At 37.2% G+C, this 14,286-nt stretch overlaps 1 protein-coding gene across 2 annotated transcripts in view; it reads right to left on the bottom strand.

The window, feature by feature from the left end:
- Positions 1 to 118: 118 nt before the first annotated feature.
- The window catches only part of LOC139138847 (uncharacterized protein YfbL-like), a 52,490-nt gene continuing 38,322 nt past the window's right edge, over positions 119 to 14,286 (bottom strand). For both annotated transcript variants that reach the window (XM_070707403.1, XM_070707404.1), the window contains exons 3-8: positions 12,475 to 12,709; positions 11,020 to 11,201; positions 8,432 to 8,597; positions 6,082 to 6,189; positions 5,171 to 5,329; positions 119 to 3,517 (exon numbers count right to left, since the gene is read on the bottom strand). In XM_070707403.1, coding sequence (XP_070563504.1) covers positions 3,375 to 3,517; positions 5,171 to 5,329; positions 6,082 to 6,189; positions 8,432 to 8,597; positions 11,020 to 11,201; positions 12,475 to 12,709 — 993 coding nt within the window. In that variant the 3' untranslated portion in view covers positions 119 to 3,374. The remainder of the gene's footprint in view (positions 3,518 to 5,170; positions 5,330 to 6,081; positions 6,190 to 8,431; positions 8,598 to 11,019; positions 11,202 to 12,474; positions 12,710 to 14,286) is intronic.

Below are 14,286 nucleotides of genomic sequence, written 5' to 3'. Positions count from 1 at the left end.
CGATGAAATGCTGGCTAACATTTTGCACAGTATAAATGGCATAACGACTGTCTCATCGACGTTGGGGTAGTTTTCTGTGGTGATTAGGAAAATGAAAGACACTACAACCTTGACAGAGTCAGGAAATAGCTTGTGCATTTTTATTGCGTCAATTGCGTGGCATTGAACAACACTGTAATCAATGGATCACTCCTACATTCACTCGGTGACGTAATGCGTATCATAGCTGTCGCTTGACAATGACGATATGCGTAGAAATTGAACAAAGTCACATTCTCAAAACTGCAGCAGCCAGATTAGGAGACATGAATCACACTCGAAATGCATCACACTTCTGCAATTTAATTCATCCAAACGAGAGCATTTCTACTATTACTTGGCTGGGACGAAGTCGCCATGACCGCTGATATTGCTGTCTTGGGTTGGTCGACATTAAATTCTACAAGGTTGTAGACTAGTGTACAAAACTGTGTCGAATTTACGATCGTCAGAACGCCTATTGCATCCCTGAGAATCAAACAGACATCAGGCAGGGGCGATGATATTCCGTGCTCTTGTGGGTAGCATGGAATCTCTGATACATATGCATATTCAGGAGCCTGTGACGACACTCGAGGTTCACGATTTTCATGACGTCAGAAGCTGGCGACTTCGTCCTCTTATAATGTGAACGGAAATGAATTACAATTGCCAAAACTATGGTGTAATAGAAATTGTCTGTACGCAGACGAATAGTGTAAACTCAAACTGCACCACAAATTTAAAATCACTCATGTCCAACTACTTTACCAAACCAAGCGATTTGTTAAAATTTTTCTCTTTTTTCACAATCTGAGTATACATACAAACATACATGCATGCACATGTATTTGCTTTCTTGAATACTTGTATTCAGCTTCTTCAAAACAATATATGAAAGACTGAAGTGAAGATAGAAACTTACTTATACATCTTGCTTGGAATATTTGAAATAAAGAATAAATTGCTGAAAATGTTGAACATTGTACAATAATTTATGAGCGACCCGGTGGTCTTTCATAAATTGTAGCGAATTTCTATGAACTACTTGGTATATTCTCACATTAGCATGCTGATATGTCGTTTGCAAGATGTAATTCAAGCGTATTATTACACGCAGACGGTGCTATCCATGATCCTGACTTTGTACAACTACAGTACAAAAATGAATCTCCCTATCATCTTCTGGTTTGGAGAATTGAAAAAAAAAACCTCTCGGAAAATTCTACGAGTTTTGTATACTAACGAACAGATGCCATGGTCTGAACTAATCATCAATACTTTAACCAAATATCATTTTTTTTTAGCTAAGAACTGCCAGAGTCAATGTTTACAGTCACGGGGGAAGCGAGGACACAGCTTGTCGGTAAACTCAATGCCGCCCTCTACGGTGAAAAGTGAATACGTAGTGCGCAGAATATGCTGGTCATTCTGTGTAGATTTGACGGGACTATCCAACTTTCTGACTCGAAAGGACACGATAGTGCGCTTTTCAATCCTATAGAAGGCACAGAATATTTCTTCAAAAGAAAATGTGGCATGTGAAGTACTGATATCAATAATTATGACACAGCTATAGTATTGCATAAGAGGGACATAAGTAGCACCTGTTAATTGAAAAGTAAAAAACACACAGGTCTGTCACCTCAGAACCCTGCAATAATATACTTTGGAAATATAAAAAAGAAATCCAGTTTACAAATTGCATTCTTTTAAGTTGCTTAAAAAAGTACAAAATAAATGGTGGGAACTCGATTGTGTGAAGTGAGTTTTAAAAAAGCGTTCTACTTGTCCATGTTAATTAGCGGATTTAAAACAGCGGTGATATTGAAGTTTTCAAAACTCTCTTGGGGTTTCTCATCATATTTAATAGTCTTCATATATATGGAAGCATTTGCTAACATAAGATATTTTTTTAATTTTGCATTGACATCTGTAAAAAAGTCGGCAGCTCGTTGGTCATTTTACCTATTCGAATGTTGGTAAAGCCCACCCTAGTTCCGTAATTTACAAAATTTACATTCGCAGATATCGTGTAAACGATAATTCTAGCTCGAAGTTCTGAACAAAGGAAACAAAACTCACCAGACTCTCTGTTGACAAGAAGCAACAACGTGATTTATAAAATGCCAACATTACCAAAACGTTTCCGAACAGCTTCACGTGACAGTAACACTTTTGTAGCAAAGAACAGACAAATTTTATATTTACATATCCGTATCGAGAATTTGTAGCAAATACGCGGCAAATTACATGACTAAATTACTTTTTTCGGATTAAAGGTATACTGTCACCAGTTCCAATTTACTGTCACCAGTTCCAATTTTGCCACAGTTACCATGGAAAGAGAAAATCTAACAATCACATATTTTAAGCGGAAAGCCGCTTTTAGCGCCCTCACGTGGGCATTTTGAATACCAAGGAACAACCCTTATAGATTACAAGTGACTGTATACCTTTAAGAAATAAAAACCTCGATTTCACCGGAACAGGACTATACTTCCAAATGCTGTACAATCTGTTTCGGTGATTTGACAGTCACGGTCGAAGGAGATCAGCCGCCGTGGAGGACTCGGACTGATCACTGAATGAAAAGTTAGAAAACCTGTCAACGAATAAATGAGCGTGGAATCATTCTATTGTGTGATAACTTATGATATTTTTGACAATTTTCGCAATATTACACCCTATCATTTCAATTACTTATTCATGAAAGAAAATCTACTTAAAGTTTACAATCAGTTTTATATCGATCTTTGCGCGGAACAGTGAAGGTATATCATCAATTTATGAAGTTCCCGGATGACAACTATCGTCTATGCATGACGTATGAAAAATGATATGACATTTGAGTAAATTTTACATGCATTTGACTGCATCTGCTGTTCCAGTATGTGATTGCAGACAAGTCTAATAGAGTTCCATACTCAGTGCAATTCAAAATGTCGAACGTATATAAATCCGATTAGCATGGATATAGGTAATTATTGTATTCTACTTTAAGTTCAGGCTTTATCAACTCAAACAACGCTATATAACGATGTTGCTTTAAAGGGGCTTGTTTTGTACTTAGAGTTAAAAATGGCGTCAATGAGGTCGGCGTGACGTCACGTGATGCCAAAAGATCAGGGACAAGGTTGCAGCCATGATTGAATTCTGAATAATAATGAAAACAATTAACACTATAACACACCACGTAAATCTATAGATGTATTTTAGTTCAACCAACATCTCCACACGACAGTGTTTTTGTCGCCTTGGTGGACACTTTCGCCGTACAGTTGGAGACGATGAGGCAATATTTCTTGTCGCACGCGCCAGTGTTGTCGTCCATTGCGCATGCGCCTTGTTCGTCTCTAATGCGCAAAGAGTACCATGATTGCAAGCGTCGATACCATGGTTACCATGCCGATACAGGGAACACCGCTTCCTGCTTCGGTTCCAAGTTCACCCTTTTTCACGACGAGATCAAGATCTTTGGCGGATACGGGTATTAGCTCTGCGTGGTGGAAAGATAATCAACTCGTGAGAGGGTAGACTATGGAAGAAACGAACAGGCAATGTACAGGCAATGTAACCTTTCGCTAAATTTAAACAGTTACCGATAAAACCTCCCTATGTGCAAAAACATGCTGAATTGTGACCAATCCACTTTTGATGAGCCGAATTAAATGTCATTAAATTTATTAACGGAGTAATTTCGTCTCTAGGCAACAGCCTACTACACAAGCTACCTAGTAGGATACATAGGGACCTATTTCTTCCTTTTGATGATAGATAGATAGATAGATAGATAGATAAATAGATAGATAGATAGATAGATAGATAGATAGATAGATAGATAGATAGATAGATAGATAGATAGATAGATAGATAGATAGACAGACAGACAGACAGACAGACAGATAGACAGACAGACAGACGGACGGACAGATAGATACATATATACATAGATAGATAGATCGATAGATAGATATATACTATAGATAGATAGATAGATAGATTGATTGATTGATAGATAGATAGATTGATAGATAGATAGATAGATAGATAGATAGATAGATAGATAGATACATACATACATACATACATACATAGATAAATAGATAGATAGATAGATAGATAGATAGATAGATAGATAGATAGATAGATAGATAGATAGATAGATAGATAGATAGATAGATAGGTACATAGATACATAGATAGATATAGGGGATGGTGACAGATAGTTTGAATTTGATCCTTAGAGCCTATGCAGATTGAAATGTATGTGGTATAAAATATAATTGACTAAACAAATGTGAGCACAGTTAGGAAAATATTCCCGCGCGACTGCATGTAATTCGAGGTATTCCCTTTTGATCAGTAAGTGACACCCAAGCACGAAAGTGATATTGTTCACCTTCGGCCCCTGGACATTTAAAATCTTGCTGTGCTTTTGTTACATAATAACAGACCACAATTACGAGAACATCAAAAGTAAGAATATGTATAGAAGAATAAACAGCCTGGCAGACAGCAAAATGACTGAAATGACGGCATTGAAGCAAACGTAGCATTATCCAGGAGGAAAATGCATTTAGACAGACATTTAATTAGCTTACATCAATGTGCAGATTTTTCATTATTTCGTGACATTGAATTAGTCGATACAAATGTCCATCACCGTGACGACATGTTTTCACAATGCACATAAGGGGACCGAAGACGACACAACAGGGTGAATGAACTATGGAGAGCTACGAGACATTGAAGGAATGAAGGAATGAAGTAGATGAGACTTAAAGGGTCAATGACCTTAACCTTTGGTGGTTTTCTCACTATTTCTGCTTTAAACAGCAAGTTCTTGTTCGACTGCAAAAGTATGTTGAAACACCCTCTCAGTGTTCGGCTTGGTGACACAGTGTGTATAGTATACGACGTGCGAAGTACAAAGTGCACTGTTATTGTGGACATTTAAGTTCAGGTCCGGACCAGAATTCACTTGTCAACAATAACGATGCAGCCTGTACATGCACACGCTGAGTTGACAAGCTGCGTATCTCAACATCCTTCGGGCAGTCACGGTTCACATACAAACAACTAAAGTACTGAAAAATTCAGCAAGAGTTACAGCTACTGGACCTGTTAACTAGAGATATAACATAGTCACCTGGTTTACACGAATTAAAGTCGGTCTCGCTCATGTCGTGTAACGAGTCTCGAAGAGCGTGTACCGTCTTCGCCAAGAAGAGCAGTTTATCATCAGTGACTCGGTCAAGGTCGTCACATGGAGAATGGTAACATTCCTTCATGATACCACGGGCATCTCCTGGAAATGAGCAAAAAAAAATTGAAAACATGTAAATATACGGAGGAGACAACAAAACAATGCTCTGAATGATACATTATTCATTATCGAATGACTTAAGAGGCAATTTGATAGGATATGGTAGTTTTGAGTATGACACTGGCAATTCTTCTGGCCGACAATTAATTTAGAAATTAAATCTTCCTGGCTAATGTGTGCAACAGCATGCCTGCGTTAGTAGGAACAATAAAACAACGGTCATGCATTTTTCTTGGTTTTTTCAATCAACTAAATGTATGTATGTATGTATAAGTTAGTATCTACATGTACATAAATTGGAGGGGCGATTGCTGAACAACGCCCTATGAGCTCTATTTCTTCGCAGTGGCTGTAACAGTCACACTAACAAGCAGTGGCCAGTGGGGGCGCTTTCCCATTGCCCCAGTTTGTGATTCCGTATAACGATCATACATGAATAGCTTTCTCTCATAGTGCTTTCGCAAACAGAAAACTGTGCTTTAATTTGCTAAATCTTTACTATTCAGAGGTAAAACCTCTTGCGTCATTCTTGGATTTTTCTTTACAAGCAGAGTTATCTGAATGTCTTAACTGACGTTAACCCCCCCCCCCCCCGCCCCCGAGTTATCTTTGGTTTACGACAATGTGGCAAATCACATCTTCGCTAGCTATGGCGGAGCTATATAAAAGTTTCATCAGGTCATAGGGCGTCGCTACGACACGAAGGGGTACAAAGTGGCGTTATTCATACTCACTTGTATCGGTCAAATAGACGGCTTTCATGCCTTCTTCGTTCCAGAAATTGAAGTGGTCACTTTGCATGAAATACATGTGCAGAATCTGGTCAATGGTACTTGGAACTCCTAAAAAACAATCAAAATAAATCAGTTTGTAGAGTGATATGAGGATGTTTACTTTGCAACCAAGTTCGAAAAGGCCAAAACGACCAGTTGCAATCAGTCATGAGTCAGGCCTGCATGATGGATGGACAGAAGGCCTTGACAATCCCTGAAGTGGCAATATCGTGGAAACAAATATCGTAGATCTCATGTGTATGTATGTATGTATGTATGTATGTATGTATGTATGTATGTATGTATGTATGTATGTATGTATGTATGTATGTATGTATGTATGTATGTATGTATGTATGTATGTATGTATGTATGTATGTATGTATGTATGTATGTATGTATGTATGTATGTATGCATGTGTGTCACGGTGTGTATGTATGCATGTTGGTAGGTGTACGTGTGTACGTGTTGTATATGGTTATATATATATATATATATATATATATATATATATATATATATATATATATATATATATATATATATATATATATATATATATATAATGTCTCGTATATCGAACACTGAACATTTAACGCTCCGAAGGATTAATGATTCATAATGACGTCGCAGGTTGCATAGTTCATCATTTTACCAATTAATTTCTAGTTTCTAATTTCACCTTGGCAACTTCGGGTTTTAATATAATATGTATAAAATTATGCTAAGAATTATGCTAAGTCATGTAAACATGTATCTATGCGCCATTCAATAATGATACTATTCTATTTTTTTTAAATTTTGTAAACAAAGCATTTTATATTCATTTGTATGTAAAGCCATAAATGTACATATGCATAAATGTATGTGCCCGCTGCAATATAACGCGTGTAGACATTTGAAATCATCGCTACATTCATGCATACGTGTGTATCCATGGGTGTTGTATTCACATATATATGTGTATCATACTCAACTCATTTTATTGCAATGTACACCTTTAAAAAAAGTTTCACACTCGGCGCCTAATAATCCGCAACTTCTGATATTTCTTTCGTTTATTTCTGCTAAACAACTTTGAATCTCTTCCCAAATACGTTTAAACAAAGCATTTGAGTAGAATGAGCAGACATTCAGTCTCTCTAACTTTTACAATTCTTTTCTGATCTACCACTGTACTTGTGGGATTCATTCTAAAGATCCTGTAGTAAGAAAATGTTTAGCTTAGTTTTAGTCTTAATTTTTCGAAAATCGAAACTTTTATTTTTCTCCGTAGATTTAACACAGGGATGGTTTCCATTTTGAATTTCAAATATATGTAAATCTTGGGTAATTTGTTTCTCTATTACCAAAATTTGCACGGTGACCCCCCCCCCCTTTTTCATTCTTGAATATCAAAAATTAAATATTGAACATTAGCGATATGAAGGCTGAGTTAACGATTTCAAACTAGGCACCTCGAAATGATTCGGGGAGAGGAACAAAAAGAAACGTTATTTTACAAGCACAACAAAAATATTGGAATCTGAAATGTTACAGCTTGTAGAGCTTTAATTGAAGCCATACGATCGTAAACGGAAATAGTCAACAATTTGCCCTTTACGAGGTTTAAGTTGTTCCCGGGTAGAAACCTTTTAATGGTTTTCTAATAACTTTATCTCTCTTCAAAAATGCATAAACAAAAGAAAAAAAATATCATTTCCCTATAAAGTTTCACAGCAACAAATTCTCCATCTATATGTTTGGAAGTGATTTGACATCTGCATCCATGGAAATGCCTTACAAGTTCAGTTAAAGGTATACAGTCACCTGTAATCTAAATATGCCCATATGTGGTCAAAGGGGCGTTCCTTGGTTTTCAAAATGCCCATGTGAGGGCGCTGTTTTTAAAAAGCAGCCACCCGCTTAAAATCTGTGATTGGTTAGATTTTCTCTTTCCATGGTAACAGTTGCAAAATTGGAATAGGTGACAGTATACCTTTAAAGGGACGAGCATAATGTCATAGCTCTCACTTTTGACAATGTTTTCAAAAGCTGTGTTCTGTGAAACAAAGACATTTACTAACTAGGAACTGATCAGTTCAAAGCTACATCGTTTATTGGTAAAACAGGCGACTCATTATACACGCCCCAGCACGAACCTACACAAAGGAAAGGCCCTCGATCATGTGACATGGTCAAACCACATCCGGAACGTAGTAAAAACAACAAATAAGAGAGAGGGAATAACTGAATAAGCTGATAATCTTTATTCAAACGTTAAAAAAAAAAAACACGCAAATCGACTAGTGGGCTAGTCTAGCGACCCACCTTCAATATTGAGTTCAAAGTTCTGAATCTTATATTTGTCTTCTGGTAAATCCTCCCAGTTCTCCTCTATTCTGCTCGCCAGATCAGCGTCGAGTTTTCTGCCTATGACAGCGAGAAAGTCTCCCCGGTTTTCGTTTGCTTCAATCTCATCAATGTTGTCGAACCCCTAAAAATGATTAATCACGTTGAAGTTTCTCAAAGATGACCGACGTAATAGCACTGTTAAGGGATTGGAGAGTTTCTTCTACCGGAGTGGTGGATAATGTATTTGCGAACATCAAAGAGTGGCTGACTCCTCTTAGAAAAGTGAAAATAGTCTGACCCCCCTATTCCAACTTTTTTCGAAAACAGTGCGAACCCCCGATCCAAATGTAACAAAATTGTGAATATATATATATATATATATATATATATATATATATATATATATATATATATATATATATATATATATATATATATATATATATATATATCATAATTGGAACTAAATTGGGATAATTTGATTGGCAGAATATTTGTCTACTGAGGAAAAAACGGGAGTGAAAAGGTTAAAATTGTAGAAGACACTGGGTTTATAGTACAGAACAAAATAACAAAGAAGTTGACCTGTCATATATTACAGCTACTCTCCTCAAAGGACAATTTTAAGACAATAATATTAAAAAAAAACCAGTTTAACTCTGTGTTTCCATGACAATTGAGGTATAAAAGTCGTTATCAAAGCTACGGATAAATGAGGGCTTGTTTTGCTTAATTTGAATTACGTCTCCTAGGAAGCTCTGGATAGCTAGTTTTAGAAGTTATAGCCAAATCTGACGTGCACAGTGTATAAGGTAGCTTTTTCTTTTAGCATTGAAACCATTCAAAACATACAGCTAATAATGGCAAAGCTCCCTTTTGTCAACTATCATTTTGAAAATAACTTTTATTTGAACATTACGGAAAAGCTCCATTAACTTAGGAATACCCTACTTCCCTACTTAGCTATCAGAGGATCAATTTCACAGCCTTGCCTTTCCTACAATAGCACCAGCTGGATAAGATAAACATAACAATAGAACATTCACACCTTGGGGGATTAAAAGTCTTCTGTTGGCTTTAAATGCATCGATGAGAACGAAAAATATCTTTTAATATATCCCTGTGTAAAATATGTCACTATATCAATGTATTATGAAATATTTAGTGCATTTTGCTTTCTCATACTGAGTTCTCATGGATAAAACATTACAGAATCAGGCTTCTGTCGTGCTTTGTATCTGAACTGCAGATTTCATTACGAGTACGCTTTGCAAATAAGTCTCAATTTGCAAACATCCAGATATCCCTGATATATCTGTGACATATTAAGGTTATGCGCCCGGAAGGGCGTGCCCAAAACTGTCATTGAAATATGCAATTCGTGGCTGTTATGATGCTTTGCAATGTAGACTTTCGATTTCCAAACATCCAAGTATCTCTAATATATCTCAGATGTATTAAAGTTATGCATCCGAAGGGCGTGCCCAAAACTGTATCTGAAAGATGTAAGTAGGGGGTTTGTATGATGCTCTGCAAAACAGACTTTCAATTTGAAACATCAAGACATCTCTGATATATCTCTGATATATCAAAGTTCAACTGTAACTGAATGACGCAATTCGTGGCTGGTATGAGTCCGTGTCTTATTATAATTAAAAACACATGCGTCCCTATTGAGCATTTCAAAAACATGTTGACCCACAATCACCAAGGTTAAAACTACGATTACCCCAACCCCACATGGATCCACGCCAAGGTTGAAGAAACTGACCAGTCCCTAAGTTTGCCTGAAAATATACTCGCCAGCCCTAGGGTTAGTGCGCCACCAACGGCGAGAACTACTATTGCTACAAGCTGATGTCTGCCTCTCTTGCTCAGCCAATCTGCTTTGCATCATAAGGAGGTTACTATGGAGAATGAATATTTATGCTAATGAAAGCGATACAAGAAACATAAAACTGTGATGTAAGTAAGATTTTGATAGATATCTCGAGTCACTGTTAATTTTGACATTCACTCACGGTTTGTCCACGTAAATAATGAAACACGCAATGAAATCTTGTTACAACTAGAACTGTATTAACCTCAGTTTATATCATAGACGTGCATTTGACTGATTTGATACCAACATTGGAACTTTTGAAAAAATCCTAATTTTTTACGTTAGTCACGAACTCGTCATTGTATACGCTGAGCCGTCCCATTACAAATGCATTATTAGTTAGTTTGTCTTTACAGTGTGTGTATATTTATTCTAATATTGGGTTACTATTGCAATTCATCGTACCCCCCTCCCCTTGCACATAGGCCGGAGGCCTTGAAAGAAAAAAATCGTGTATCTGTGTGCACCCGCTGACCATATTTGGCTGAGAAACTTTTTGACTATGTCATTGTCAGTCGGTAATCATTCATCGTACTTATAGTTGTACACGCAGCAGAGAACCGTGTTGCATACTGCAGCTGCTAGGACACTCCCCGTTCTTGCTATCCATAACAAGATCAGAACTCAGGACTCACAAACAGACAATCATACGTAAATTATTAAATTTTAAATGACCACTCACTCGATAGTTACTTATATCCTGTGAATTCTCGTCGTCGTCAAAGTTCATTATTGACTCCAGGATGATGGCGCCATTGATGACTTTCTGATCGCCCGAACGTAGGAGGTAAGGCGAGAGCCAGTCGGACACGAACGAAGAAGAACCACATGTAATTCTGCTGAAGCAAGCCGAAATCGAATCCTCTGCAAACAGAACGAGAGATTAATAAACTACAATCTACTCTGCTCCATGCACATGCATGTTTATTGTTTGTTGTTCATCTGCGTGTTCAGAATGACAAACAGTATATGCACCCTTTCGAACTAACTTGGTAAAACTACGATAGTTAGGGATCTGTCATCATTTACGGCCTGGGGGTTGGGAGGAATGTGAGGGGTCACTCAAAAAATTGAAAACTCCTAGGGGCTTGCTCAAAATGTCGAGCGGAAGAAGGGGGTTACTTAATTTTTTTAGTGCAAAAGAAATTGAAACACCTCTCAAATTGCACCACTGCACACATCAATTTCTCGAAATTTGAAATGACACGAGAAGGTCACATAGTTTCCATTCCTGTGTATTCTTCGGTCTTTAATCTCTAGCAAACCGAGTTGTTTTTTTAAATGTTTTGTCATTGTTTGGTTGTTGAATACTGTGGCTCAAACACTGATATTGCAAAAATGCATGTCCGCATGTTCTTTCCCATGTACTTTCAAATTCCACCGTTATGATATCCTAGTGAAAATCCTGTCATGATACCCATCCAAATTAAACAATACTATATGATTGGATACTGAGTCATAGCGTGGGCTTTTATACCTGTATTTTGTTGTCACTTTGAATTTGATTTTGTTGGTTCCCCTTTTTCAACCGTCATGAGATAACCGATAATAATCTGGCAGGGTATATCAGGATTTGAAAGGTTTTTACTGTTGTTGTATTTTTGTAAATTTTACAAATATATGTATTGGTATTTAATCTTCTAAGTGGCGTGGGGTCAGTCAAAATTTCTCAGAAAGGGGGTTACTCAAATTCATCATGGTTGGCAAGGGGGTACTCGAAATTTCGGAGTTTCCGATGAAATTCCTCCGACCCCCATGCCGTAAATAATGATGGCTCCCTTAGACTTCATCGCAACGAGATCCTTAGCCATATCCACAAGCATGTAACTATCTAAGTCAAAACAGCAGGATGTGAAATAACCAGCGTATACTCAACATGAAAAGCGACCATTTGTCCCCGGTTTCAATTTCATCATTACATCACGTGATTTCGGCATTTTATTGTATTTTGATATCCTCGACATTGCAATGAAAACTCTTTCGCAATAGAAGTGAGAGTGAACTATTCAATAAGTTTACCAAAGAGCGCAATGCCTCTTTTCCCCAACTGACTTTACGCCCATTAGACATTCTCTTTCGATCAGTCAAGAATAAGCACCACGTGCATCTTGCCAACATACGAACTGTGTGCTCTTACCATCTTCTTGCTCGTCCATGTCAAAGGCAACGAATATTGTGGTGTACTTTCGCTTGCATCCTTTCTTCGTCAATTCCTTGGCAACCTCAAGCATGGCAACAACGCCCGAGCCGTTGTCGTCGACTCCGTCCGTGTCCCTTATAGTGTCGTAGTTCGCCCCCACGAGTGTTATCTTGTCGTTTCTTGTGCCCGCGTACTCGCCATCCAAAATGCCAATGATGTTGTCACCCGGATACTGCAAGTAATATGGCGACACCTCAGTGTTAAATTTGCTATGGTCTTTGAAAAATAACGGTTATTCGGAAAGAAAACTTAGAAAGATGTTAACTGGTTTAGTGAAACTCATAATTTTCGTTTTTGAACTCTAAAATCGACTTAAAAATGTCAGTTACGCCATCGGTCAAATTTAATTGATTGAGCGATCGATCGATTTTTTCGTTATTGACTGATAACTTCAAAGTTCTGAAAGAATTACTCTAAGATTGAAATGATCGTTAATTTAAAAAAAGCAACAGTTGTATGAGTTACACTTTTTTTTACAAAATTGCGATTGAGAAGTGGTGATTCCAATGAAATGAGTTTTATTGAAATAAACAAACTATAAATAATTTTGCACCATAACATGCAAATGATATTCGACAATTTTTAGGCCCGGGGAATTCTGAAATTTGGATGAAGGAATTTCGAATTACGTAATCTATCGATTTTCTGGAGTATTAATAAAGAGAAACCATCATTTCAATAGATGGTTTATGAATATTCGCAAGCTTAATTCCAATTAGCACATAGTTGGTAAAAATGCATTCATTAGTCTTGTGCAATTATGTAGAATTGAAAATGCACTGTATTTACATTTGACATGTTCCCACTGTTGTTTAGTGGTGCGTTATATCATGCTTGTCACAAACTCACACGTCACAGAGAGGGGAGTGGTTCCCCCTCTCGCGAAAATTGAAATTTACAAGTGAAAATGTAGTATTCTGTGACATCTGATAATCAATATTAAAACAAGTTTCATGTCTGTTTGGTTTGTGTTATCGAACAGTCCAACACCAACCAACTACTGCACCAAGTACTTTTTGAAGAACAACAGCGGACTTTAAAAGTTTATTTTTAGTAGAATTGAATTTTTGTTATTAAATCATTAGTAACTCCAATAACTACACCTATTAGTTACCAAAGCTACAGATGGATTAACCATTGCTGCATTGTGACACGCAATAAAATTAGGTCTCAAACATACCAATTATTTTTCACGGTGCATACGGTAATCGGAATCAGAAAACCTCAAATTTATGTCATTTTCACGACTGCTACATGAAACAACATGATCTTACATGCATCATGATCAGTCCCATCAAGTTCAACCCAACAGCAAATCGACAATTTTTAAGTATTGTCTGGAATAATAGAACACCTTGATAAAACGATACACACAGAACATTAGTTATTCAGTCACTACGGACCGTTCTACCAGTAGAGTCAGTGTTGCCCTTAGAAGCCGGGAGCCGGGTAAATTACCCGCCTGTTTTTGCGTTTTTTCCCGCCTACTTTTCATTATCAAAATATCCCTTGACTGGCCAGGCAATTTAAAGATCGCCGGTGGCAATACCATCGAGCAAATCTAAATATCCACTTGGCAGCTTCATGACCCCTTTATCCAAAAATGTGTGTACACATCTTTCATGTTCAAAATAACAGTTTCTAAATTAGCAGTGTTGTCCCAAGCCTTTTTACAATTTTTTTCCGCCTATTTTTCACCATTAAAATATTCCGCGGCGGACGACAATGGAGAAGACGTTGAGAGTGATG

This window comes from Ptychodera flava, chromosome 8 (genome assembly GCF_041260155.1).
Source record: "Ptychodera flava strain L36383 chromosome 8, AS_Pfla_20210202, whole genome shotgun sequence".
Lineage (NCBI taxonomy): Eukaryota > Metazoa > Hemichordata > Enteropneusta > Ptychoderidae > Ptychodera > Ptychodera flava.
This window is presented reverse-complemented; position numbering and strand designations above follow the sequence as displayed.